This window comes from Saccharomycodes ludwigii, chromosome V (genome assembly GCF_020623625.1).
Source record: "Saccharomycodes ludwigii strain NBRC 1722 chromosome V, whole genome shotgun sequence".
Lineage (NCBI taxonomy): Eukaryota > Fungi > Ascomycota > Saccharomycetes > Saccharomycodales > Saccharomycodaceae > Saccharomycodes > Saccharomycodes ludwigii.
The window spans coordinates 1,134,092-1,160,112 of record NC_060204.1 but is presented as its reverse complement, the minus strand read 5'-3'; the positions used below and the strand labels follow the sequence as shown (position 1 = coordinate 1,160,112).

The following is a 26,021-nucleotide window of genomic DNA, read 5'->3' as shown; positions in this document are numbered from 1 at the left end:
TAAATATATTATTGTTTTTTTTTTTTTTTTGTCACGCTTTATAAACTACAAAGTGTTTTTTTTTATTCATCTAAAAATTCAACAGTAGTGCTAGGAATATAAACTTCTTGATATAAATTATCTTTTGGAACATTAACGGATCTGGCATGCAAACTAATCATATCCAAATACTCAGGTTTTAAATCGCTAATTTTAGTGACACCCAATAATCTCATATTCATTTCAATTTCATCGGCCAACATCTCTTTCAATCTGTTGACACCGTCTTTACCGTAACAACTATTGGCATATAGGAATGGTCTACCTAAGCCAACACCCTTGGCACCCAAACACAAGGCCTTTAAAACATCGGTACCACGACGAACACCACCGTCAATATACACCTCCAATTTCTTGTCCAAGCCTTTTTCTTTTAAAATAGGCATGGCTTCAGCCAATACTTCGATTGGGGCTCTTGAAAAATCTAACTGTCTACCCCCATGATTTGATAAAACAACGCCATCGACACCAATTTCAGCTGCTTTTAGGATATCGGCTGTACACTGAACACCTTTAATTACAACAGGCAATTTGGTTTTCTTCTTAATGTCAATAACATCATTCCAAGTCAAAGATGGATCAATAAAAGTAGATAGAGCTTTCGAGGCACCTCTAGTGTTTTGTTGTTTTTTGTGTGATTTATCCTCATTAGTGATTTCAGGTGTTTTTGAAGGATCAAACTTAATTTTCATATCCTTTTCTCTTCTGCCCAAACTTGGAGCATCAACAGTAACAAAAATTGCCTTTAAACCTAGTTCTTCTACATTTTTGATTAAGTTGTCAGTGATCTTTCTATCAGCGTTCACATACAATTGAAACCACTGAGTTTGTTTATCATTAACTTTGGCCTCAACAATTTCCTTCAATGAACAACTAGCCAACGTGGAAATCATTTGAGTTAAATTAAATTCACCCATACCACATCCTCTGGCAATATCTTTTTCACCTTCACTTGGGTTACCTAATTTACACAATGCTGTAGCGGAAACATAAAATGGTAAATCCATTTTTGTTCCTAGCATGGTAGTTGATAAATCACATTCCTTGACGTTGATTAAAATTCTTGGTTTAAAAAAGATACGGTGATAGGCAGCATGGTTTTCTCTGTAGGTGACTTCATCATCCGCAGCAGAACTATAATAACCCCAGGCTTGTTTAGTCAAAATTTGGGAGGCTAAATATTCGAAATCGTAAAGGTTAATTAATGAGTCTAGTGGTGGCAATTTGTCTCTTAACTCGGCTTTCCTAGCAACATCTTCGGCAGTTTCACCTGGTGTCAATGGTGGGCAAATATAGGATTCAGGTAATGGTTCTTTTAGTGGACCTAATTGACATTCAGGCTTGATATATTTATCAATGACATCGCTTGCATGTAATGGATTGAAGATAGCAGAAACATCTTTACCAGCATTGGATTGAATAATGTCGGGACCACCTGGATGCTTGGCAATAAAATCTGTCAGATCATAAACAACATTGTTGATGACAATCCAACAATCATCTGGTTTGTTGTGTTTCACAACTTCCTTTGGATCAATTGGCGGTTTATTTAAAACAGAAGAAGTATTGGATAAAAAGCTGGCATCACTCTTATTACTAGTTATTATAGCTGTCGTACCAACTGTAATTACCGCGGCCGCAACAGCAGCAAAGAGGGAAAACCTGGAGTTGTTGTTGTTGTTGTTGTTGTCATATTTCTTAGCGCTGTGGACATTGTAATTGCCATTAAATTTGGAATATCCTCGTATACAATTGAATGAACATTTTGGCGCAGATAAATACTTGCCAGTAAAATTAGCTTTACTGTTAAAAGTATTAAGGTAAACTTTCTTGCTTATTAGTCTTTTATACATTGTGCTTATCTGTGCTACTCTCGTCTAAGTAGTTTTAGATATTGACTATTTTTTGTAGAGTCGAAGTTTCATATGATAATAAGAGGAAAAAAAGAAAATATTTGAAAAGAAAGGAGAGAGATACAAAATACAAAAAGTGGGAATAATTCTTCTGAACTTTTAAAGTTATTGATTTGTCATGTCTTACAAAATATCTTTAGCATTTATATAATTTCTTTGTTTATATGATATTTTTTTTTTATTTTTTTTTTTTTCATTTTTCATTAATAATTCTGGAAGGAGAGGACGAAGGGAAATCTATGATAGTAAATAAAAGGTTGCATGATAGATACAGAGATTTAGTTTATAGTTTCAATATCCCATTGTTTTATTAGAAAATAACTAAAAAAAAAAAAAAAACATAAGAAATTGATATGAAATTTAGTAGAGAAGATTATCGGGAGTAATTTTTCCCCCCTTCCCGATCATCACCACCACCCACGTCTAACCTCCATTTTTCTTCTATCCGTAACATAATAATATCCCACGCTTGTCAAATTACCCACGCTTTTTTTCTTTGCTAATTAAAAAAAGGGGAAAAGGAAGTGACAATCATTTGTCTGCTGTTCGGGACAATTCCACAGTTTCGGTTTGGAGGATTCCTTACACCGAGTTGACACCATGTTTCCGGTGGCAAAAAAAAATTAAAAAAAAAATAAAAAAAAAAAAAATAAAAAGTTTTTTTTCTAAACAACGTAAAACTGCTCTTCTTGGTACATAATAAATAATCAGTACAGTGGCTAAGCTGCACTAATTTTTAAAGACTAATTCTCTTTCTATCATTATAATAATAAAAAAACAAAAAAAAGAGAAAAAGAAAATTTGACTTCCGTTCTTTCTACATAAGTACACAACAAGAATTGGTTTTCTTAGCTTGTTTATAAAACATTTTAGAAGATGCAGTTAAATCATGTGACTTATCAACTAAATTGTCTAAATTTTCTCCTCTTTGTAAAACACCTTCTATAGTTTTGTGCAAGACAATCTTAGTTTCGTCTAACTCTTGTTGAACTTTTAATAAAGAATCTGCTTGGCTTGGGTCTTGATATTTATTAATGTAATTGTCCAAGGTGCCTTGTAATGTTGGTGGAATATTGGCATTATCAGGGGCATCAGTTTTCCAATTAGGTGCTATTACTAGAAAATCTTCTAATATCTTGTTTAATAAGGTATAGGCTGCCCTAACTGGGTACTCCTTATCAGTAATTAAAACACCAGTTATACCTTCACTTCTAGTGTACACATGGCCTACATAGTTATCGCCCTCCTGTATACTTTGTCTTTTGTTAGGACCTGTTCTACTGGCTACAGTGTTACTGAAAAAGGACATGAATTGAGAAACACTTGATCTTTCAAAAAACCCAAAGTCAGATAAATTTTTGGAACTACATATTTCTGTTGCGGTGCTATCAGCACTATTGTTTTTATTTTCAAAATGTTTCAATATACCTATGTAATAAATCTTCATTATATGTGTTGTTTTGGCAAGTGATTTACTCTTTTTCTTTTCTTCTCTTTGTTGTTGTTATTAAAATGGTAAACTGTTGGATATTTTTTGAATTGTTTATCTGCAGTAGTTAAAAAGAAATAAACGAACATATAAAATCGAAAAGTCTTATTTTACTGCGTAATGCCTTTTTTTTCTTCTCTCTCTTTTTTTTTTCATAGACCGAGTGTAGATAAATCCGAGTATTTTTTTTTTTTTTTTTTTTATTGAGTTGCTTGTCCAATTGGACCATTTTTAATAAAAGTGCAATAGTGGCAATTATTACATTCAGCTATTACATTTTGTAGCGTTTATATTTTTACCGATTGTACAACGTCCGAGAGGAAAGGAAACACAATTTATTGTCATCAATCATATTATCATTAGTAATAATTTAAAGGGAAAAAAAGAAAATAAAAAAAATAAATAAGGGCATAATACATATAAATAGGAGTCTTTTTTTTTTTTGTCTTTTGCTGTTTCTGTTTCTGTTTTTTTTTTTACTTGTTACTACTTTACTATAACTTTAATTTTATTTTCTTTCTCTTCAACATAATGTTATTCTCATTTATTTGTATCATTTTACACTATTATTGCTTACCATCATGAAAAAAAAAAAAAAAATTAATCTCAGTGAAATAAAAATTAATCAATTGATAATAATAAACCAGCCTTTATGTTACGTAATTATTGTTATTCTAATAAATCCATTGCAAACCGTGCAATTAGGAGATTACTAAGCACTCATGGTGTTAGGCCCACTACTCTTGTTTTTCCAAATATTAGTACTAGGCCTACTGTCGTTACTAAGAGATACAATAGTAATTTCCATAATGGTAGTAATGAAGAAATCCCAAATAAACTACCGGGTTTGTTTTTAGCTGGTGCTTCAGTTGGTTTAGCAATTTTTTACGTTTTTGGTGAATCGTTAGGTATTAAAAGGGAAAAGAAAGAGGAAGAACCAGAGCAGGTAGAACCGGAGCAGGCAGAACCGGAGCAGGCAGAACCGGAAGTTGCAACATCTGAGGCTACAACATCTGAAGTTAAACCTGAAAATACAACTCCTGAAGCAACCCCTGAAAATACAACCCCTGAAGCAACTCCTGAAAATACAACATCTGAAGTTAAACCTGAAAACACAACTCCTGAAAATACAACATCTGAAGTTAAACCTGAAAACACAACTCCTGAAGCAACTCCTGAAAATACAACTCCTGAAAATACAACTCCCGAAGTTACACCTGAAAATACAACATCAGACGCTACAACACCAGTAGAAAAAGGTATTGAAGTTGTTGAAGCTGATGTTTTTGTTGATGAAAAAACCGAGGAACCAATTGCTGTAGAAATAGAAGAGGCTACTTTGGAACCAGCCAACCAAGAAGATAAGAGTGATAACACCGATGTTACCACAGAATCTAATGAGCAACCAACCGCGGATGATCAAGATTCCATTGTTATTGTACAGGAAATTCCAATTAAAGTCACCGAAGGATTGAAACAAGACCTTGCAAATGATGACGTTTCTTTTTCCACTTCTAATGATAAACCTTTCGGCAGTAATGTACTAAGTAAAGTTGAAGAAAATATTGTCCAAGAAGAACCCGTAATTATTGCTACTGCAACTACAAACAATGGTTTTTCAGAAAATGAAAGTGAGCAAAGTGAAGAACCTGTGGTAATTGTCGAAGAGGAGATAGTTCAAGATATTGATCCTGTCAAAGTTGCTGCTGCCGCTGGCGCTGCTGCTGGCGCCGCTGCCGCTGCCACTTCTAATGGTGATTCTGTTACGACTGGTTCCTCTGCTACCCCTGTTAAGACCCCAGAAGGTGAAAAACGAGAAACTGCCTATAACCCAGAAACTGGCGAAATAAATTGGGATTGTCCTTGTTTGGGCGGCATGGCCCATGGTCCATGTGGTGAACAATTTAAGGAAGCATTTAGTTGTTTTGTTTATTCAGAAGCTGAACCAAAAGGTATTGATTGTGTGGAAAAATTCCAAAATATGCAAAATTGTTTTAGGGAACACCCAGAACATTATGTTGAACAATTGAAGGATGACGATGAAGCAATGCAAAAAGCTGAACAAGATGAAGCAATGCAAAAAGCTGAACAAGAGGAAGATGAAGCTATTGTTGCTTCTTCTGAATAATTCAATTATTAAGGGGCAATAATTAATAAAACGAGACAGTAAATTATATTTTAAAAAGATTGAACATATAGTTATAAAAAAAAAAAAAAAAAAAAAAAAAAATCCCCTCTTTAAATTGTGTGTCTGTATATAAATATTGATTATATATATCATTATGATCCTCTATGAACTTTTTTCCTTCCTTTTCTTTTTTTTTTTCCAATAAAAGAATTGCAAATTAGATAATTAATAAATAAATATAAATAAATAAAAATTATAATATTCCTAAAGAAAATTATTGGTAGTACCAGAATTGGGTCTGGATATAAAGTCAAAAAAAATCACTTTCTAATTCATACAAAAATACTTTTTTATAATGATCTGGATCCTGGTCATAATTTATCCATAAACAATCGTTATTGCTTATAAAGCATTTAATCCTTTTTTTCTTAGAGGTGGTGGTATTCGTAAAACTCGTTATATAATATAAAGGATACATTTTAGTTGATGACGTACCGCCATGATTTTCTCGGAAAAAATATGTTTCGGTCGATCTTTGTAATATCCTTCCGTGTTCCTCACAATAATCCTCAACGACTTCTTTAAATGTGGGTTTTATCCTAATCAATGGGATATTCTCGATGTTGTATTCTGTGGTACTCGTAGTATTTGTATTACTTGTATTCAAAAGGGACAAACCTTCAAAATTCAATTGTTCACTATAAATTATTTTATCTACTGAAGGGTTAGCAAGCCACAGATGTATTTCCTTCAATTTATTTTCGTTTTTAACGTCTATATCATCCGGTACCAGATCTAAGATCCACTTACACCAAGTAACACCCTTGTCGTAAAAATCTTCTCCTTGATAAATAAACCAAATATAAGCATATTGTGCAATTTCATTGAGACAATGATAAATTATCAAGTCGTAAAAATCTCCATATTTTAAAATGGGTTGGCATTCTTTTAATTTGGCAAAAAAATAGAGACTTAATTTTTCGTCATTAAGTAAATCCGCATTCAAATCAAAATATTTCCGATAAACCTGCTTTAGGAACTTGTTCTCGATAAACTTGTGTTCATTTAAAATTTTAGCTACGTTTATATTATTACTGCCGCTTGCACATACATTTTCTATTAGTTCTAGCACTTGTGTTGGCAATAAGGGATCTCTATGGTACCAATTGTCTAAATATGCTACAAATTTATCCACTATTGTATCTGAAAGTATACTATATTGTGCTTCAGGTATAATGATTTGAAAATCTTTGAACCATGTAGAGAGGGTATATGTGTCTTCCAAAATATTCCATTCTCTGAAGATTACATCTCGTATCCTTGGTGTGATATACTTGTTAACTAGGTAATTATAATAGCAATAGTTACCAGTATGATTTCCAGTGGTTGAGATAAATTTCAATACATTTTCATAATCTAATAGTAACGTTATAACTAATGAAATCTCCTTATTTGATTTTGTTGTTAGAAATTTTTTTAAAATATCTTCAATTGTAGGTGATAGTAGTTGATAAAGTTTGGTTTGAAGCTTCAACATATTCCCATCTTCGATATTTTTACAGTTTAAACAATGGTTCATAAATTTTAATATTTGATTATTAGGGTACAATAAGTAATCTAATTCGTGTATGTTGGCTTTATCATTAGATAGCATCATATTGAAAATATACAATAGCAAATCGTCTTTCTGCCATGGCGTGAATACTTCTGTGATTATGATATCTGTAATAAGCTTTTGGTTGTAAAGTTCGTCAAGTATATCTATATTTTTAATTCTTTGTAAAATCTCTTTTTTTTTTGTTATTACAGCCTTATTTTGTAGTTCTTGTGATTCCTGTTGTTCGAATTTTGTTATTCTATTTTTCAATGTATTTAATTTGAAATATAAGCTCTTTAGTTCAATTATCGAATTTATGTTTTCCAATCGTTCATTAGAAACCTTTAATTCTTTTAGCTTCGATTTTATATGTTCAAATTCTTGCTCATGTGCAGATTTCAATACTTCTCCACTCTTGAATTCTATACCATGAATTATAAGTTCTTCATCGCTTTCACTTTCACTTTCACTTTCACTTTCACCTTCCAAGTAATCATTTTTTGCTGTAAACATTCCTAATCCTACACCTTTAACTCTTTTCACCGTTTCCACCGGGGTAACTATCCCGTCGCTATGTTTTCCTAATCCATTGCCTGCAACATAGCCCATTTTCATCAAGAGTTTGGCCCCAACACCATACTTTGATTCTAAGCCCATGGTTTTAAGGTCATTGTCATTGTTATTGTTCTTCAAATTGACTAGTTTGTTTTTGGTACTATTATCGGGATCAGTCCATGAAAAAGAGTTCATTAAGTTATTAAAGTTAATATCTATTTGTCAAACCAATGTAGTTGATAATTATTGTTTTAGTTGCTTATTATTTTTCCGGTTTAGTTATGTGATACAACTATCTTCTTTTTATGATGAAATACTCAATATGCTTATGAAGTTTAATAAATGCCTAGAAAAAAAAAAGAAAAAAAAAAGTTCTTTCCACCCTTAATGTTTTTTTTTTTTTTTTTAATAGTATAAAACATAAAATTGAACTTTAATATTAAAATAACTTTAATAAAATTATAAATATTCTTATCAATTTATATCAAACAGGAGGATGTTGGGAGGAGGAAACAGACAAAGAAGAAGAAGAGGAAAATGAAAACAAAAGAAGAATTATTGAATAATGCAACTTCAATTTTATTACGATCCCAAGCACTATGTGGAGATGCAAATAACACATTAAATCAAGTTAAACATAAACTAAACGAATGGGATAAATCATACAATAAACACACTTTTGCATTAAATTGTATAACAAATCAATGTAAATTACTAGAAACCACTATATTAAAAATAGAAGTTGGGTCCAAGTTAATTGAAACCAAGTGGAAAAAAGAAGTTTTCCAAAAGTTATTTAGTGATTTAATTGAATGGCAAAATGAATTGAATCTAAAATTTAAAAAATTGCAAGATACACCATACACTTTGGGAAAGAAAAACTTTGAGACTAGTGAAAATACAATTCCAAAGAGTAATGGCAAAAAAACTCTAGCCGATTTTGTAAGTGTAGAAAATTTAGAGGTGCTTCAAAAAAGATTGGCAGATATACCAGTGTTGAAACAGCAAGTTAATCTTATTGAGGGAAAATATAAATTTATTTTGAACAAAGTAAGTAAAAATCTAAAGAGTGAAAAACTGGAAAACCTCACTACTTTGATCGATGTACAATATTCCGAAGAGAATTTGGCTAGTATACAGAAATTTAGTGACAATATTGAAGCTGTAGAGCTTGATTTAACAAACTTTTTAAATTCAATAACATCACATTTTGATAAATGCAATATGCTGTTAAAAGATGATACTTTATATTCTGTAGTTGCTGATGATGACTTGAAATTAGATTCAATATTTGGATCTTTAAACGAGATTATAAATGATGTTTTCCAAATTTCTGATGATGTAACTAATTTTTTCATTGAAAAGGGTATTAACAAGAGGAAAGGTGAAATTAAAACAAGTATGAGTAATATAGTAGACGAGTTTATTAAATTTGAAAGTCATTTAAATATTTTCATTGGATTATCGGATATCGTGGATCAATATAAAAGTGACTGTTCAATTGAACTTGATAGTATTAAAGAGTTATGCAGCTATTATGAAAAATTCATTTCAAGTTATCATAGTTTGCTCCAAGAGGTAGAAAGAAGAAGAGAAGTTGCCATTCAAATGGAAAAAATAATGACTGCATGTAAGGAGAAATTGCAACTTTTAAATGAGCAAGATTCACAGGCGAGACGTTTATTTTTACAAGAAAATGGTGACTATTTGCCTGAAAATATTTGGCCAAATGGAATTTCGGATTTGGATCCATTATATACAATTAATTTTAGTGTTAAAAAGGAATAAGTAATAAGGATACCTACCTACATATATATATATATATATGCTAAATATTTACAAATAATTTTTTTCTAATTCAGAGAATTTGGCAAAAATTTCATCTACACTTAGATGTTCTAATTCTCTGGATGAATTAGTTCTAATGGCTACTTTTCCTGTTTCTACTTCTTTATCGCCGATTATTATCAAGTAGGAATAGTTTTTAGCTAAGGCATCTCTAATTCTGTATCCTACAGACTCCGATCTAGCGTCCATATCCACATTAAAGTGAAAACTATTTAATAGAACAGGGGATAATGCATCTTCTGTTTTGCTTGACGTATTTCTTAATTTTTCCATTGTTTCCTTACAAGTAAGCATGACTTTTTCATTTTTAGTATTTACTGGTATGACAATGGCTTGGAAGGGGTTTAACCAAAAGGGCCAAGCACCCTTGTTGGAATCAAGCAACATGGCCATGAATCTTTCAATAGAACCAAAAACCGCTCTATGGATCATAATGGGTCTTTTATAAGTGTTATTTTTGTCTTTGTAACGTAAATTAAATCTTTCTGGTAGTTGGAAATCTAGCTGAATAGTGGCAACTTGATGTTGTTTTCCCACATGGTCAGTAATTTTAATATCAATTTTAGGGCCGTAAAATGCACCATCACCCTCATTGACGGACCAAGGTTTGCCATTTTCTTTTAAAATTTTTTTCAAAATATTTTCTGCATGGTCCCAAATTTTTAAATCGCCAATGTACTTATCTTGTGGTCTAGTGGACAGTGTTAAGCTATAAGGCTGTTTTTGTTTATTATTAATAGTATCAAACTTGAAAATTTTTGTATAAGCCAATTCAACCAATTCTAAACATTTAACAATTTCTTGTTCTACCTGATCTGGTGTACAAAAAATATGGCCATCGTCTTGATGGAATTTCCTGACCCTCGTTAAGCCACTTAAAGCACCACTTGCTTCATTTCTGTGTAATGGCGAAAAATCACTGAATCGCAGTGGTAATTCGGTATAGCTTCTATCGAATTTATCAAAAACAACACAATGGCCCGGACAATTCATTGGCTTTAAACCGTATTCTTCTTTTTCTTGGTTTTGAGATTCCACTTTAAACATATCATCTTTATAATTGGACCAATGACCGGATGTTTCCCATAATGATTTCTTATATATTATCGGGGTAATCACTTCTTTAAAACCGTACTTATATTCTTGTTGAAGTTTCATAAATGAAACCAATTTGTTAAAAATCTTAACCCCATTGGGCAAAAAAAACACGGATCCAGGTGAAATTGGATCTGTAAAGAACAATTGTTGATTTTTTGAAATTTCATGGGAAGTGTTAGTTGCTGAATCTTTCAAGTGGGGTTTAGAGGGTTGGGTTGGGATAGTAGAGTGCAATCTTATTGTTGTTCTTGATAATGGCAATATTGGTGGTTCAAAGCACTTGTGAATGGTTGGAGATACCTTTGATATTTTTAGCATCTTTTAAAGGATAACGGGGAGTTTCTTTTTTTGTTATTTTTTTTTTTTTTTTTTTTCTTTTCAGTTTTTTAATATCTATTGGTATAAAAGTATATGCATTAATAACATTTGGCCCATCAAATGACAAGTTATGAAGTTATAAACTTTGTAAAAAATATTTTAATTTTAACATTATTTTTTTGTACGATTTGAAGCTTACTGCAAAAAAAAAAAAAAAGAACTTTTCCATACAAAAAATAATTCTATGACAGAAAATCAAAAATAAAAATATATATAAAAATAAAAACCAAAGGAAATTCACAAAAGAAATTGATATATCATTACAAAAGTTTTTTTTTTTTTCTTTTTTAAACCAATTACATTTATACATTTTTTTTTATTTTTTTTTTTTAAAAGTTCATGTTAAAAAATATAGACATTTTTTTGGATTTAAACTTTACAAAAAATCAACTTTTAATGTAAGTAGCATCAATTTTCTCTAGACTGGTTCCTAAATTTAATATTAATTTTCTTCTATAAGAGGTTGGGTTTTTCAATTGAATTGGATTACCTTCCAAGTAAATAGTTTCCAATTTATTTAAATGACCAATTTCCTTGTTTATTTCCTCAAAAGTCATGTCAATTTTATTATAAGACAGCCATAAATCAGTTAGTTCAGTTAAATGACTTAAATTCTCCAATCTGGTTAATTTGTTCGATGTAACATCTAGTGTGGTTAGTTTTAAATTTTTATCTAAATTTTCAATTTTTTCAATGAAATTATGGGATAGATATAATTCTTCCAAATTTGATAATTGTTCTAAACCTTGAATTTTCTTCAATTTATTACTTTGTATACTTAATATTCTTAAATTTTGCAAATATTGTAAGTTTTCTAATCTTCTTATGGAATTTTTCCCCAACCATAATTCCTCTAAACTAGGCAAAGCAGATAATCCTTGAATTTTGTGTAACGAATTGCCACCCAATTCTAGGTTGGTTAATTTGGGTAAATTGACTAATGCATTATCTTCAATGGTTTCGATTTCATTTGCTACCAAATACAAATTTTCCAAATTGGTTAGACCAGCAATGTTTTTTAAATGTTTGATTCTATTAAAACTCAAATCTAAATTTTTCAAATTGGTTAGTTTCTTTATGTTGTGTGAAATGTGTTTAATTCTATTGTCGTAGAAATCCAGTTCTTCGATGGTAGCAGCGGGTAAAACTTCTACTTCACTAATACTTTGAATTAAATTTGTGCGTAAATTCAAGGCAACCAATTTATAAAACCTGTAGAGATTCAAAGCTTCTAAAGATCTAATTCTACAATGTATTAAATCTATAGTAGTGGTTGTTTCTGGATCCATATCCGCGGTCAATTCACCGTCGGCTTTAATAAGTTCTTCTTCAGGAACTTCTGGGTGTTCTCCCTTCTGATTAGTTGAGTGATTAATAGTCACAAGACTTTTATTGGCATTATCTTCGATTTCTTGTTGAGCCTTGTTAATAGTATCTTCAGTCATATATATGATATTTTATTTCTTTCTTTCTTTCTTTTAGTATTTGGCGAGTGTTTAATGTAGATGTTATAGTATGTATGTATATATAATATGATAATAACAAATAAGGATTTATTTATGTATTTAATTTAACTGATTACATTGTTAATAAAAGATTGGAAAGGAAGAGAAAAAAAAAGGGGCCTTTGGTTTTAATAAAGGGAAAAAAAAAGGAAAGGAAAGGAAAGGAAAGCCACATACGGACATAAAGACTCGGATTACACTTCGGAAAGAAAGACAAGCCGGAGTTAAATGGCCTCCTATAAAAAAAAAATTGTTTTTTTCTTTTTTCTTTTTTCTTTTTTCCTTTTTTCCTTTTTTCCTTTTTTCCTTTTTTCCTTTTTTTTATTTATTGAATAGTAAACTGCACTACACCTGTGCACCACATATATATATATATATAAATATAAATAAAATAAATGAGAAATGTATCCGTTCTTTTTCTCTCTCTCTCTCTCTCTTTTTTTTAATTTTTTTTTTTTATTTTTGCTTGTGACAAATCAAATAATTTAATCTCAATTTTCTATTTCTCTCTTTTAACTTCTTTCAATAAACTATATAATAATAATAATAATAATAATTATCTTATATCAATCACAAAAAAAAATATCCAGAGAAAAGAAAATGTTCAGAACTGTTTTAAAACAAAGTGCTATTATTGCCAAACAACAACAAAAATCATTGTTATTTAAAACTGCCACCACTGGGATTAATACTGGTGCATTAAGATTTTACTCTGCTGCTAGTACTCTAAGTAAAGATGATATCACCAAAAGAGTAATTGATGTTGTTAAATCTTTTGACAAAGCTACTGCTGCTAAGGAAAATATTACTGCACAAACTACTTTCCACAAAGATTTAGGTTTAGATAGTTTAGATACTGTGGAATTATTAGTTGCTGTTGAGGAAGAGTTTGATATTGAAATCCCAGACAAAGTTGCTGATGAGTTGAAAAGTGTTGGTGAAACCATTAATTACATTTCTTCTAATCCAGAAGCCAATTAGTATTTGTTGTTTGTGTGAGTAATAAAACTATAAAATCTTTCTTTTCTTTATATATTATATATACATATATATATAAAAAGACGGCTGTAAATAATCTGTTTCATTCCTAATATTATAATAAGTAAATCCCTAAACCTATTCCTTCGTATCATTATTTCTGTTTCCTTTTGCAATTGTATATGACGAGTTTTTTCCTTGAGTAAAAAGGGAATATATATATATATATATATGTGTGTCCGAACAATGTAGTTTCCGGTAATTCCATATAAAATATTCGGTATTAGGGAAGAGTGCTTCCCTTTTTTTTTTTTTTTTTCATTTCTTTTTACTTTTGCCACTTTTGTATAAAACAAAAAGATAAAAAGTAATTCAAACTTTATAACCTACTTTTTGTCAATTGAATTACAGAAAAAAAAAAAAAAAAAAAGAAAAAAAATATTCAAACGATTAAAAACCATGTCTGTTGCTGTAACCAAATCATCAATAACAACGCCAATTCCAAAGCAACAGCTTAAATTTAGAGCAGGCATCTGTTCTTTCGATGAAGAAACTAAAATAATAACACCTAAACCTATAAAGGGTTTAATTACAATGATCCCAGTAAAAAATGAGGATGAGGAAGAAGACCAAAATATGGATGAAGAGGAGGAAGATCTGAAAATGTATAATTTTAAGTGGACTCCAACTGAAAAATCAGTTACCCCCGTAGAAGATATTGAATATGTGTTGTTACCAGGTGAAAATAGTTGGCAAAAGATAGATTCTTGTACTAATGGTAGATGTTTTGTATTATTGTTTAGTAGTGGTGAAAAACAATTTTTTTGGTTACAGGATAAAACAGATTCTAACAAGAAATTAAATGAATTGAGTGATAAGGATGAAAAGCTTATTTTGGATATTAATAAAGTGATGTCTGGGGAATATTGATAGTATTGATATTATTAACAAACGGTTCATTTGTATCTTATTTAATTCATATAATAAAAAAATTTTACATATAAAAAAAAAAAAAAAAAAAAAAAAAATTTACTCCCACTTAACATTCCAGTTTAATTTTTCCCCTGCTTTAAATGGGACAACCTTAATATCGTCTTTAATGATTTCCGCTACAACTGTTTGCTCTTCTTTATATAAAATGCAATGTGGTTTGTTCATAATATGTTCATCGTTTAATAATCTATAAAATTTCAAAGGGTTGAAACTGACAAATTTAGACAAGTTATCTAATTTCCCCTGTTGTTCAAAAACTTGCGCCAAGTAGGGAATACAATATTCAGAAGTATACACACCGGCAGCACAACCACAACATTTGCTTTTATTTTCAATTGGGTGGGGTGCAGAATCTGAACCAAAAAAAAACCATGGCTTCCCAGATGTAGCCGCCTCAATTAATCTTCTTTTGTCCTTGGGCAATTTGGCAACCGGTTTACAAAAATTGATTGGGTTACCACACCAATCATCAATAGTCAAGCTTAAGTGATGTGCTGTAATCGTGGCAGCAACATTTTCGCTGCTGATTCTTTCAATCATTTCAACAGCTTCAGCTGTGGTACAATGCTCCAAAATTATTTTTAAATTTGGGAAATCCCTGTGCAATTTTTCCAAAGCTGGCAAAAATTCAATTTCCGCATTTAATACAGTGATATCTCCGTCCTTGACCGGCGGTTTTTCACCATGTATATTTAAAACCAAGTTTTTTTCAGCCATAACTTGAAAAATTGGATAAAACTTAGTAAAATCGTTTGGATCAACACCTTGGTTGGAATTTGTAGTAACACCAGCTGGATAACATTTGATGCCTTGGATACATTTCATATCAGCAGCTTTAGCGACTAGTTCTGGGCTCAACTGTTCATTTAAATAAAAACTCATTAAAAAAGTAGTATCTGGACTCAAAGCTTCTAAGCGTGCTTTATATTCAACAACTCTATCGATTGTTGTGATTGGTGGTTGTAAATTTGGCATTATATAAGCAACCGAAATGCCACCAGCTTTAATAGTTGGTGTGATTAACTCGCACATTTTACCGTCACGTACGTGAACATGCATATCGCAAGTAACTCCTAAATCATATTGTTGCTGAGACATTTTTATTCTAGCTGTAATACCTTATACTTTTATTAATTGAATTTTTTTTTTTTTTTTCTAGATATGATATTTTTTAATACGATTAGGCATATGAATGTGTTTTCGGTAAAGCGTTGCATTAATTTACCAACTGAAAAAAAAAAAAATTTTATAAAAAAAAAAAAAAAAAAAAAAAAAAATTATAAATAGATACTGTTTTGTCATTTTAACTTTTCTTTTTTTTTTTTTTTTTTTTTTTAAGTTCAATGTTTTAAACAAAATTTATAAATATTTAAGAATTACAAAAGTCTATCTGTTGCTGTCTATAAAACAATGCAACACATCAAAATTAAGTCCTTACTCTTCTAGAATCTTATCTGACCATGACTTCCAACATAGTGGCACCTGCATTATCCACTTCTCAAACAGATTCTCTATTCTCAAAAATATCATCTAATGGAAACAATAAACCAAGACCATATTTAAATGTCCCAAATGATAAGCAAACCTATGGGCATCATGAATTGTTAAACTTATTAAGTGACTATTATTCCATAGGTGACTTAATAACATATTTAGAATCACATCCAGAATACATTAAAATAACCTTACAATTCCCAGACAATTTGGTTATGGATAGTTCACATGTCATTGAACTTCTACAATCACATTTCGGCAATCCATTAAATAAAGATCCTGATTGTTCTGCTACTAATGATATTGGCTGCTGTAAAAAGGATATTAACGATGACAAAAATAATTGTTTTTGCCACAAAAATGTAAAAAAAGAATCGATGGCTATTGCTAATAATAAAAGAAAATTCTGGGTTTTAGCAGACACGGCCTATAGTTCATGTTGTGTTGATGAAGTGGCTGCAGAGCATGTTAAAGCTGATTTAGTTATCCATTTCGGTGACTCATGTCTTAATGCTATTCAAAAACTTCCAGTTATTTACAGTTTTGGTACACCTAAGATTGATGTTGATGAAATAGTTAATAAAATTGTTTGCAAAATGAATGATACTGGAAATGGGAACCAAAATGATAAAAAAATATGTCTAATGGCTGATGCCCCCCATACGTATTGTTTAAATAAAATTGCCGGCGAATTAATCAAGTTGGGATTTGCAAACGTTATATATTGTGACATAAATTTTGCATTATTGCCCGAAAATTGTAAAGTAGTCGGGTCCTATTACAACAAGAACAATAACGGATTCTCTGAAGCTAAAGATTCAAAAAATGAGGGAGAACCATTAATCATAGGGGAAAATCGTGTTGTTTTTGCACAAAATCAAGAGGGTTGCTCTTCTATTGAAGAATTGGGTGATTTTAATTTATTCCACATAACAACCCCAGAACCACCACAGTTATTATATTTGACCACTATTTTCAACAATGGTGAAATTAACATTATTAATACCAATGACGGTGTTTGCACGATAGATAATGGGCCATTTCCATCCATGATGAAAAGATATCGATATATGCACATGGCTCGTACCGCAGGAACTATTGGAATTTTAGTAAACACCTTATCTTTAAGGAAAACCAAAGAAACCATAAATGTTCTAACTAGAATGATAAAGGAGCATGAGAAGAAATCTTATTTATTTGTTGTGGGTAAACCTAACGTAGCCAAATTAGCAAATTTTGAAGCTATTGATGTGTGGTGTATTTTAGGTTGTCCACAGGGAGGTATCATTGTAGATACTACCAATGAATTTTATAAACCCATTATCACGCCTTATGAGTTACAATTAAGCTTGCGTCGTGAGATATCGTGGACAGGTAAATGGATCACTCCCTTTGAAAATGTTTTAAGGGAAATTAAGGAAAATAATCCAGAATACAATATTGATGATAACACAGACAATGACGAGCCTGTTTTCAGTGCTGTTACTGGGCAATATGTTTCAACCTCTAGACCTTTAAGGCATATAGAGCATTTAGAAATTGAATATCCAAAAACAGACGAAAAAAGTAATAATAACACGTTGGTTAAACAATTCTCAAGTCAATTAACAATTAGAAATACCGTTTCCACTTCTGCAGCCGTCTTACAAAATAGGCAATGGACTGGTTTGGGTAGTGATTTTGTTAATTCTGAGGATAAAGAGGAAGATGGTGCCACAGTTGAGCAAGGTATTTCTGGTGTTGCCAGAGGATATCAGTTTGATAGAGATATTGCAGGTATATAATCTATTCACTTTTCTTTATTTCTTTATTTCTCTATTTCTTTATTTATTTCTTTATTTATTTATTTTGTTTATGTTTGTTTCATTTTTAAAGCAGGTGAACTCGGATTAAATCGGACAATACATTTTTGTTTATAGTAAACCGATTAGCCATTTTCTACGAGCTGTTGTTTACTTGGCAATTATTTTTTTTTTCTGTTAATAAAAAAATAAATATATAATATATTGCCCCATTTTCACATTGTTTTTTTTTTTTAATTTATTCTCACTATAAAACAACATAGTCTTTAAAAAATATAGAAAGAAAATAATAAACATGGGCAATACAACTTCCAATATAGTAGAAGAGTTACTAGAAGATACAAATTTTAATAAAGATGAAATAAGTAGACTAGAAAAAAGATTTTCTAAACTAGATAAAGATAGTTCTGGTACTATTGACAAGGCAGAATTTATGTCTATTCCAGGTGTTTCAAATAACCCTTTAGCCAGTAGAATTATGGAATTTTTTGATAGTGATAATAGTGGTGATATAGATTTTCAAGAGTTCATTACCGGATTATCCATCTTTTCAGGTAAAAGTGGCAAGGAAGAAAAATTGAAATTTGCGTTTAAAATCTACGACATCGATAAAGATGGTTATATATCGAATGGTGAACTTTTTATAGTTTTAAAGATAATGGTTGGTGATAATTTGGATGATGAACAGTTGCAACAACTAGTGGATAGGACAATCATGGAAAATGATATAGATGGAGATGGCAAATTAACTTTTGATGAATTTAAAAATGCTATAGAAACCACTGAAGTCGCAAATTCTTTAACTTTACAATATGAAATATAATTATTGTCGAAAAATAGAGATATGGGGCAACAAGTGTGTATTATGGGTATGATTATTTATGTTAACTGTTTATTTTTAATTAAATTCTAACGTAAAAGAGAAATAATTATTATGTATCAAAAGAAGATTATTAATAGTTTTGATAGTTTTCTTTCCAGTTCTTAATGACAAAAAAAAAAAAAAAAAAAAAAGGAGGAAAAGAGGTAAATAAAATAAAATAAAAAATTAACAGAGAAAAAAAATCATAAAGCATATCTGAAATGTGGATTTTCAAAATCAGTTAGGTCGGCGAACTCCAAGTTCTCAACAACCCTTTCTGGACCTCTTTCGGCAGCTACTTTGTCTCTTTTTTTGTTTTCTCTAACATTAATTATATATAACAAAGCCAAAATGACTGAACCAACACAAGAACAAACAACCATAGCAATCTTAGCACCATTGTAATTAGGTGCTTGTTTAGCAATAAATGTTTGTGGACCGGCAATATTAGCAGCACAATAAGCCATCAAATTGATGGATGATACTGTCCACTTCTTTGTATACCCGCATGTGTTCGAACTAATGTTAGATAAGGTACAAATAAATGCAACAGGAAGAATAAACCAAATATAAGCACCTGCTAATCTAGCTTTTTTACTTTTGTCTGCAAAGGCTAACATGCAAGTACCCACAATAACTAAATTATTGGCAATAAATCCCCACACCAAACTATGGCCTAACCATTTAAAGTGACGAAATTTCTTATAGGCAAAATAAACACACAACAAGCCAAAAAGTGGACATCCACCCAATTCTACGCCATCACCGGGCATATTCATTAATAAACTTTTCTTGGTATCAAACTTGAAACTTTCATTTAGCAAGATGGAAAAAAAATTGGTCATCCCCCCGTTAGGGATTTGAGAACAAACCGAAAATAAAAAATATAACCAAGTTCGAATATCTTTGAAAGCCTCAATAATTTGGTATTTTTTAATATGGTGGTTCCCATATCCTTGTTGGTTGGATTTAATCCTTTGGATAACCATCAATTTTTCACGAGCATTTAAAAACCAAGCTTTGGATGGATTGTCAGGAATATGCAGCAACATTAAAAGTCCTGTGAATATGGTCATCATACCAGTAATAACAAACAAAACTCTCCAGGCTTTCATGGAATAACTTGCGCTATGTATAAACAAGCCATAAGAGATAGAACTACTTAAAATACCACCCAGACCATTACAACCGAACCAAAAGCAAATACGGACAAACTGCTCGTCTTGCTTCCAATATTGGCACATTAAAATGGTAAATGAGGGCGTGATGGCACTTTCTAAAAACCCTAATAAACATCTTAAAAATATGAAACTGGCATAATTAACTGAAGGAGCAGCATGACACGCCAAAACCATCCCCCATAGAATAACAATGATACTCACGCTCTTCATGAACCAAGGTGATTTCTGTAATAGTGGGGGGATTACAAATAACCCACCTAAATAACCAAAATAAAATGCAGATCCAACCCAGGAATATTCTGTACCATGCATTTTCAAATCTGTTCTTAGACCCATAATAGCTGCATTACCATTTGTAACTTTATCCATAAACTGGATAGCATATAAAAGACATATTAAGGGGAAAATATAAAAATCAATTTTTCTTAGTAATTTACGATCTTCTTCAGGGGTGACTTGTAGATCTTTTGCCTCTAAAGCCAATTTCATTGCGTCATCTACGTCACCAGTAACATTAACTTCTTTCCCGCTTGGGGACAAAATTTGTGTAATTATTTGGTCTTTAGCCCCAATTTCTGTTTCAGTAAAAGAGATGACATCATGAATATTAGTACTCTCTCTTGAAGTAGTTGAAGAGGATGAAGAACGCCTGCCTTTTTCACCCTTGGTAAGATTTTTTTCATTAGTGTCACTAGATAAAAAGATATTATCTTTTTCTGTACCAGACATCTTGATTTTATATTTATATATATTATTATTATTATGATATATTTGGAAAGATTAAAAAGGAATGTTTTTTTAAGATGATTGGAAATAATTATTTGAAATAATATCTATATATGGTCAGTATGTACTCTTTATATAGGAAATAGGTTTTTATTAAAAAAAAAAATTCATTTTCTTTGTAGTAGTAATAATAATAATACTATGTTAAATCTTACCAAAATATTGATAGTTGAAATAAAAAAGTTAGAATAGTTTTAAACGGTACAATAAAATTCAATTTCAAAAGTTGGATTAGTTTATAATGTTTTGTTATCCGATTATTGTCGTTTCATAGAAATGCAAAGAAATAAAATCAAACTTAGTGCTTGTTTTCAGTATTTTGGCATCTTAATAATAAAGTGAAAAAAAAAAAGAAAAAAGAAAAGGCATTTTCTAAATAGCGGGTATTTCAGTGTGGTAGTCGGAAAATAACCACAGTTTTTGTTATAAATAATTATGACTTGTTTGAAAAAGACTGGACTTTTTTATTTTTGCTGCTTGGATTCTATAAATTTATAACTTGTTCTATAACAAATTTCCAACTTCATGTCACAGATTTTATTCTTATTTAATGTTTTATAACTTTTCTTTTTTTTTCAATTTTCTATGGTTTTAGTTTTATTTCCTATCTTATTCGCACTCTACCAGCAATAAAAAAACTTGTCGCAGAATAAATAAATCTAACCTACGAAAAAAAGAAAGAAAAAAAAAATACGGCGATTCGATGCTGTCTTTTCTACACTTTGACTCAAATGCATATATCAAAAAGATGCCGTTTCCTTCCTTTTTTTCTTTGCCCAGTCAAAAATACACAGTTTAAATTCCCTTTTGTTACAAAATATAAAAATTAAATAAACTACAAAGAAAAATTAAAACTTAGCTAACCTACTATAGGAACATAAATAAATAAATAAATAAATAAATAAATAAATACCGCATATTATAAATTATATCTAAAGTTCGGATTTTGAGAATCAGTCAAATCAGCAAATTCAATGTTTTCTATGTTTAAAATCTTGCCCTCTGGATTTTTAGTCATCCCGTCTCTTCTATTATTTTCTTTAACATTTAGCATGTATAAAACTACCAAAATAACACAGCCAACAGCAGAGCAAACAACCATAGCAACTTTAGCACCTTGATAATTTGGAGCTTGTTTACTTATAAATGTTTGTGGACCGGCAATATTAGCCGCAGCATAAGCCATCATGTTTAAAGAAGAAACAGTCCACTTCTTCGTATATCCCAAAGTGTTTGAGCTGATATTAGATAGAATACAAACAAATGATAATGGAAGCAAATACCATAAGTATGTCCCTGCTAAACGAGCACGTTTACTATCTTTTGCAAATGCTAGCATACATGTTGCCACAAGAACTATGATATTAACTATAAAGGCCCAGACCAAACTATGACCAAGCATTTTTGTTTTTTTACCCAATGTTTTCATAGACAAATAAAAACATAATAAGCCTAGTAGTGGACAACCAATCAATTCAACTACACCAGCGGGCAAAACCATTAACAAACTGTTTTTTATATCATAACCGAAATCTTCTGTCAGTAGAATGGCAGTAAAATTTGTTAGGCCACCATTAGGAATTTGACAACAAACCGAATAAAGAAAATACAACCATGTTCTTACATCACTTAATGCTTCAAAAACTTGATATTTTTTAACATGACGATTACCAAACCCTTGTTGATTACTTCTTAGTCTTTGTACGACCATCAATTTTTCCCTTTCTGTTAAAAACCACGCTTTTGAAGGATTATCTGGAATATGAAACCATAGTATTCCACCTAAAAATATTGTAATTATTCCAGTAATAACAAATAAAACCTTCCAAGCTTGCATGGAATAAGAGTATTCACGAATGTATAAACCATAAGATAGTACACCACTTAGTATCGTGCCCAACCCATTAAAACTAAACCATAAACACATACGAACGAATTGTTCGTTTTGTTTCCAATATTGGCACATTAAAATGATAAATGATGGTGTAATGGCGCTTTCTAAAAACCCTAATAAACATCTTAAAAATATGAAACTGGCATAATTAACTGAAGAAGCTGCATGACACGCTAAAACCATCCCCCATAAAATAACAATGACACTTACATTCTTCATAAACCAACGTGAGCTTTGTAGTAGAGGAGGAAACACAAATAACCCACCTAAATAACCAAAATAGAATGCAGAACCAGTCCATGAAAATTGGTCACCATGCATTTTTAAATCAGGTATCAAACCCATAATAGCAGCATCGGCATTAGTAACTTTATCCATAAACTGGATAGCATAGAGTATGCATATGAAAGGTAACAAATAAATATCAATTTTTCTTAGTAGTTTTTTATCGTCTTCGAAACTGACTTGAAGATCTTTGGCTATAAAAGCCATATCCATCGCATCATCAACATCACCAGTAATATTAACCTCTTTTCCCTCCGGGGAAATAATAGTAATAAAACATTTTGGATCATCTATCTCGTCTTTTGTGAAAAGTAATACACGTGGATTGTTTTGTCCACTTTCTATGTTGGTAACTTTTTCGTTTCTAATAATAAAATAATTATTATCATCATCACTGTAGTCCGACATTGTTTTTTCTTTTTTCCTTTTTTCCTTTTATTTTTTCCTTTTATTTTTTTCTTTTTTGGAAAGTCATAAGGTGTGTTTAAATATCTGTATGATAAAGTAATAATTTTTACGTCCATATATAGATAAACACATAAGAGTATTTATATAAATAACCTAAGATTATTGATTATTTTATCATATTTATATTTCCGTAATCACTTATTTTAATTTTAATTTTAATTTTAACTTCAATTTTTTTTTTTTTTTTTTAGTTTATTTGTATCTTCTTTTAGATCCATGTGGCTACTACGTTTTTGGTCCCTATTGTGTTAATTTTATTCTCTATAAGGAAAGAAGGAAAAAAAAGTTGAAAGAGACGTTATTTTTTTTTTTTGGTTTAGTTGTTTTAACCATTTTAGAACTGATTTATTTAGCAGTGTATCAAATCATGGATTACCAACTATTAAAAAAAAATTTTTTTTTTTCTCAAGAATTTCAACTGAAACAATATAGATAATTTTTAGCAGTATTGATAAATATTTGAGTTAGATTTACACATTTTTTTTTTTTATTCCTTTTTTCCAGGTTATTAAACAGTAGGCAATATTAAAAGATAAGCAAAATAGTTTGTTCGTTCAATTTTATTTGATTATTTTTGTACTTTTTTACCATTGTTATTAATTTCAAAACATCGTTAAAAAATCAAAAAAAAAAAGAACAATAAAGACCAAATTATTAAGATAATAAATTGCATTTACATTTCTTTCCTTTTTTTTCACAACTTCAAACAGGAATGATTATTTCGAAACAAATCAGTAGTGTTTTCCCCTTATCAATCCAAATTTATCTTATTGTCTTCTAAATCTATCTTAGAAATTATTATCTTAATATTAATTTTCAGACATTAAAAAGATATTATTATAATTCGAAAGTAAACAAAGTAAACAAAATAAACAAAATCTGTAACATATAACAAAAAAAAAATAATTACCAAATCTCAATCTGTACTTATTTTCAAGTCATATAAAAAATCTCTTATCAAAACATCATAAGTGTTCCGAGATAGTTTAACGGTTAGAATTGGCGTTTGTCGCATGCCAGATCGGGGTTCGATTCCCCGTCTCGGAGAAACATTAATTTTTTTTTCTAAATTGCCCAGTTGTAGCGTTTCCATTTTTTATTTTCGTTTTTGTTTTTGTTTTTATATTCTGCATATTAAAGTGTATCTTTTATTCTAAAACAAATAATTATACATATGTATTTACTTTACATAACATAAATGATAATATATTTCGTTTCCAATTCTAATGGTATCCACGTTGTTGTAACTCTTTTTCAAGAGAATTCCAAAAGTACCTACAAACTTCCAAATCCTTGAATCTTCTAGTTTTATCTAGCTCAATTTTTTGTACATTCCATTGTTGTACTGACTTGGGAACAGTATCACCTGAAAAACAGAAATAGTAACCCTTAGTATGTTGAAATAGTTGAATTGGATCACTCCATTGATAATTATCAAATTGCCAAGCGTGTCCTGTAGTGAAAACAGCAAGTACTCTGGACCAATACTCTGGTTTATTAAACAAACGCGTGTTATTTACAATAATAAACTTAATTGGATGTTTCATGCCATCTAATTTCTTTTCAACCTTTATAATATCTGTATTGATTGTTGGTAAATCCTTTGGTGCAATGTATTTCCCTTCTAATAAAAATTGTCTGATGTTTGCCATCGTAAATGGTGAAGAAGCAGCTGATGGTATAATAATAATAGGTTCTTTAATCTTACGACCGCTCTGTTTGATTGATAAGGGTCCTGATGCAGATTTATGCACCTTTGATTTGTGTCCAGCCTTTTCATTATGTTGTTTCAAACTACGAACTAAGTTTAACTCAACTTCCTTAATCAAGTATTCAAAATTAATGGGCTTCTTGCCCCTCAAAAAAGAATTATGATCCAACAAAATTCTTTCTTTGGTTAATATTGCATCCATTACTCCAGAATTTTCCGTTGTAACATCAGTATTGCGCTCAATTGATTCATTGACAGGGAACCTACCGGCAGTATCAGTAATATTAACATCGTTTACTACACTTTTGTTATTCTCATGGTTTTCGGCACCATTCGTCCTCTTAATATATTTGGAAATTTCCGTTTCTCCAGATAACCAATTAACTAAATCTGTTCTTTGTAGAAATGAAATTGATGGTATTTTTTTGGTCTTACAATCAACTAAGTAATCAGCTGCACTGGTATTTTTATTCATCCAGCAATGATATACTACTCGTAAAGTGATTGGTTCTTTGGCATCTACAATAAAATCTGTCTTTTCGTCTAGACCTAATACATTAATACTGCCATTATTGTTTATAGATAGCTTCGCAGCCTCCAATATATCTTTCGTTTCAGTTCCTTCATTGTTTAATAACTTTATTGGATATTTATCAATAATTGCTTTTCTTAAACTTTCTAAATTGATCATACTTCAGATTTTGCGTTAATTTGGGGTTTTATTTTTTATTTTTACTTTTTCCTCTGTTGTTTATGATAATTTATTATTTACGTGGGTAATCTATATAGGAATATAATTAGGAATAAGTGGCTACAGCCTAAAAAAACAAATTTTTATAATAATTGACAATAACATGAAATAAAAAAAAAAAAAAAAAAAAAAAAAAGGCAATGTCCGTTAAAAGATTGCAATGCTCGGACTTTGAACGTTGAATATAATTATCCTTTGCGTTTCTTTTTTTTTTTTTTTCCTTTTCCTTTTTCCTTATTATTTGGAAACATTTTCTGAAAAATTTT

General features: G+C 30.4%; 15 protein-coding genes and 1 non-coding gene across 16 annotated transcripts; 7 read left to right on the top strand and 9 right to left on the bottom strand.

Moving 5' to 3' along the window:
- Positions 1–62: 62 nt before the first annotated feature.
- On the bottom strand, positions 63–1,892 carry CYB2 (L-lactate dehydrogenase (cytochrome); the record flags this gene model as incomplete). Its single annotated transcript, XM_046078951.1, has 1 exon — positions 63–1,892. One exon carries the CDS (start codon positions 1,890–1,892, stop codon positions 63–65), a length of 1,830 nt encoding a protein of 609 aa, XP_045933927.1.
- An 877-nt stretch (positions 1,893–2,769) lies between these two features.
- YKT6 (palmitoyltransferase YKT6) lies at positions 2,770–3,399 on the bottom strand (the record flags this gene model as incomplete). The annotated part of the gene is made up of 1 exon (XM_046078952.1): positions 2,770–3,399. The coding sequence occupies one exon, from the start codon at positions 3,397–3,399 to the stop codon at positions 2,770–2,772; it is 630 nt and encodes a 209-aa protein (XP_045933926.1).
- A 694-nt stretch (positions 3,400–4,093) lies between these two features.
- MIA40 (Mia40p) lies at positions 4,094–5,569 on the top strand (the record flags this gene model as incomplete). Its single annotated transcript, XM_046078953.1, has 1 exon — positions 4,094–5,569. The coding sequence occupies one exon, from the start codon at positions 4,094–4,096 to the stop codon at positions 5,567–5,569; it is 1,476 nt and encodes a 491-aa protein (XP_045933925.1).
- Positions 5,570–5,879: 310 nt separating this feature from the next.
- SPP382 (mRNA splicing protein SPP382) lies at positions 5,880–7,916 on the bottom strand (the record flags this gene model as incomplete). Its single annotated transcript, XM_046078954.1, has 1 exon — positions 5,880–7,916. One exon carries the CDS (start codon positions 7,914–7,916, stop codon positions 5,880–5,882), a length of 2,037 nt encoding a protein of 678 aa, XP_045933924.1.
- A 342-nt stretch (positions 7,917–8,258) lies between these two features.
- Positions 8,259–9,509, top strand: ATG17 (protein kinase regulatory subunit ATG17; the record flags this gene model as incomplete). The annotated part of the gene is made up of 1 exon (XM_046078955.1): positions 8,259–9,509. One exon carries the CDS (start codon positions 8,259–8,261, stop codon positions 9,507–9,509), a length of 1,251 nt encoding a protein of 416 aa, XP_045933923.1.
- A 48-nt stretch (positions 9,510–9,557) lies between these two features.
- On the bottom strand, positions 9,558–10,985 carry MST1 (threonine--tRNA ligase MST1; the record flags this gene model as incomplete). The annotated part of the gene is made up of 1 exon (XM_046078956.1): positions 9,558–10,985. The coding sequence occupies one exon, from the start codon at positions 10,983–10,985 to the stop codon at positions 9,558–9,560; it is 1,428 nt and encodes a 475-aa protein (XP_045933922.1).
- Positions 10,986–11,431: 446 nt separating this feature from the next.
- Positions 11,432–12,490, bottom strand: SDS22 (type 1 protein phosphatase-activating protein SDS22; the record flags this gene model as incomplete). The annotated part of the gene is made up of 1 exon (XM_046078957.1): positions 11,432–12,490. One exon carries the CDS (start codon positions 12,488–12,490, stop codon positions 11,432–11,434), a length of 1,059 nt encoding a protein of 352 aa, XP_045933921.1.
- Positions 12,491–13,150: 660 nt separating this feature from the next.
- On the top strand, positions 13,151–13,531 carry ACP1 (acyl carrier protein; the record flags this gene model as incomplete). Its single annotated transcript, XM_046078958.1, has 1 exon — positions 13,151–13,531. One exon carries the CDS (start codon positions 13,151–13,153, stop codon positions 13,529–13,531), a length of 381 nt encoding a protein of 126 aa, XP_045933920.1.
- A 456-nt stretch (positions 13,532–13,987) lies between these two features.
- On the top strand, positions 13,988–14,458 carry RPN13 (proteasome regulatory particle lid subunit RPN13; the record flags this gene model as incomplete). Its single annotated transcript, XM_046078959.1, has 1 exon — positions 13,988–14,458. The coding sequence occupies one exon, from the start codon at positions 13,988–13,990 to the stop codon at positions 14,456–14,458; it is 471 nt and encodes a 156-aa protein (XP_045933919.1).
- A 99-nt stretch (positions 14,459–14,557) lies between these two features.
- URA4 (dihydroorotase) lies at positions 14,558–15,619 on the bottom strand (the record flags this gene model as incomplete). Its single annotated transcript, XM_046081621.1, has 1 exon — positions 14,558–15,619. The coding sequence occupies one exon, from the start codon at positions 15,617–15,619 to the stop codon at positions 14,558–14,560; it is 1,062 nt and encodes a 353-aa protein (XP_045933918.1).
- A 362-nt stretch (positions 15,620–15,981) lies between these two features.
- DPH2 (2-(3-amino-3-carboxypropyl)histidine synthase) lies at positions 15,982–17,799 on the top strand (the record flags this gene model as incomplete). The annotated part of the gene is made up of 1 exon (XM_046078960.1): positions 15,982–17,799. One exon carries the CDS (start codon positions 15,982–15,984, stop codon positions 17,797–17,799), a length of 1,818 nt encoding a protein of 605 aa, XP_045933917.1.
- A 313-nt stretch (positions 17,800–18,112) lies between these two features.
- On the top strand, positions 18,113–18,640 carry CNB1 (calcineurin regulatory subunit B; the record flags this gene model as incomplete). The annotated part of the gene is made up of 1 exon (XM_046078961.1): positions 18,113–18,640. One exon carries the CDS (start codon positions 18,113–18,115, stop codon positions 18,638–18,640), a length of 528 nt encoding a protein of 175 aa, XP_045933916.1.
- A 242-nt stretch (positions 18,641–18,882) lies between these two features.
- Positions 18,883–20,589, bottom strand: SCDLUD_004299 (allantoate permease family MFS transporter; the record flags this gene model as incomplete). Its single annotated transcript, XM_046078962.1, has 1 exon — positions 18,883–20,589. One exon carries the CDS (start codon positions 20,587–20,589, stop codon positions 18,883–18,885), a length of 1,707 nt encoding a protein of 568 aa, XP_045933915.1.
- Positions 20,590–21,565: 976 nt separating this feature from the next.
- Positions 21,566–23,233, bottom strand: SCDLUD_004298 (allantoate permease family MFS transporter; the record flags this gene model as incomplete). Its single annotated transcript, XM_046078963.1, has 1 exon — positions 21,566–23,233. The coding sequence occupies one exon, from the start codon at positions 23,231–23,233 to the stop codon at positions 21,566–21,568; it is 1,668 nt and encodes a 555-aa protein (XP_045933914.1).
- Positions 23,234–24,268: 1,035 nt separating this feature from the next.
- On the top strand, positions 24,269–24,340 carry SCDLUD_004297. Its single transcript has one exon. It is a non-coding gene; the product is annotated as a tRNA-Asp (tRNA).
- A 176-nt stretch (positions 24,341–24,516) lies between these two features.
- Positions 24,517–25,695, bottom strand: CDC73 (Cdc73p; the record flags this gene model as incomplete). The annotated part of the gene is made up of 1 exon (XM_046078964.1): positions 24,517–25,695. One exon carries the CDS (start codon positions 25,693–25,695, stop codon positions 24,517–24,519), a length of 1,179 nt encoding a protein of 392 aa, XP_045933913.1.
- Between the last annotated feature and the right edge of the window lie 326 nt (positions 25,696–26,021).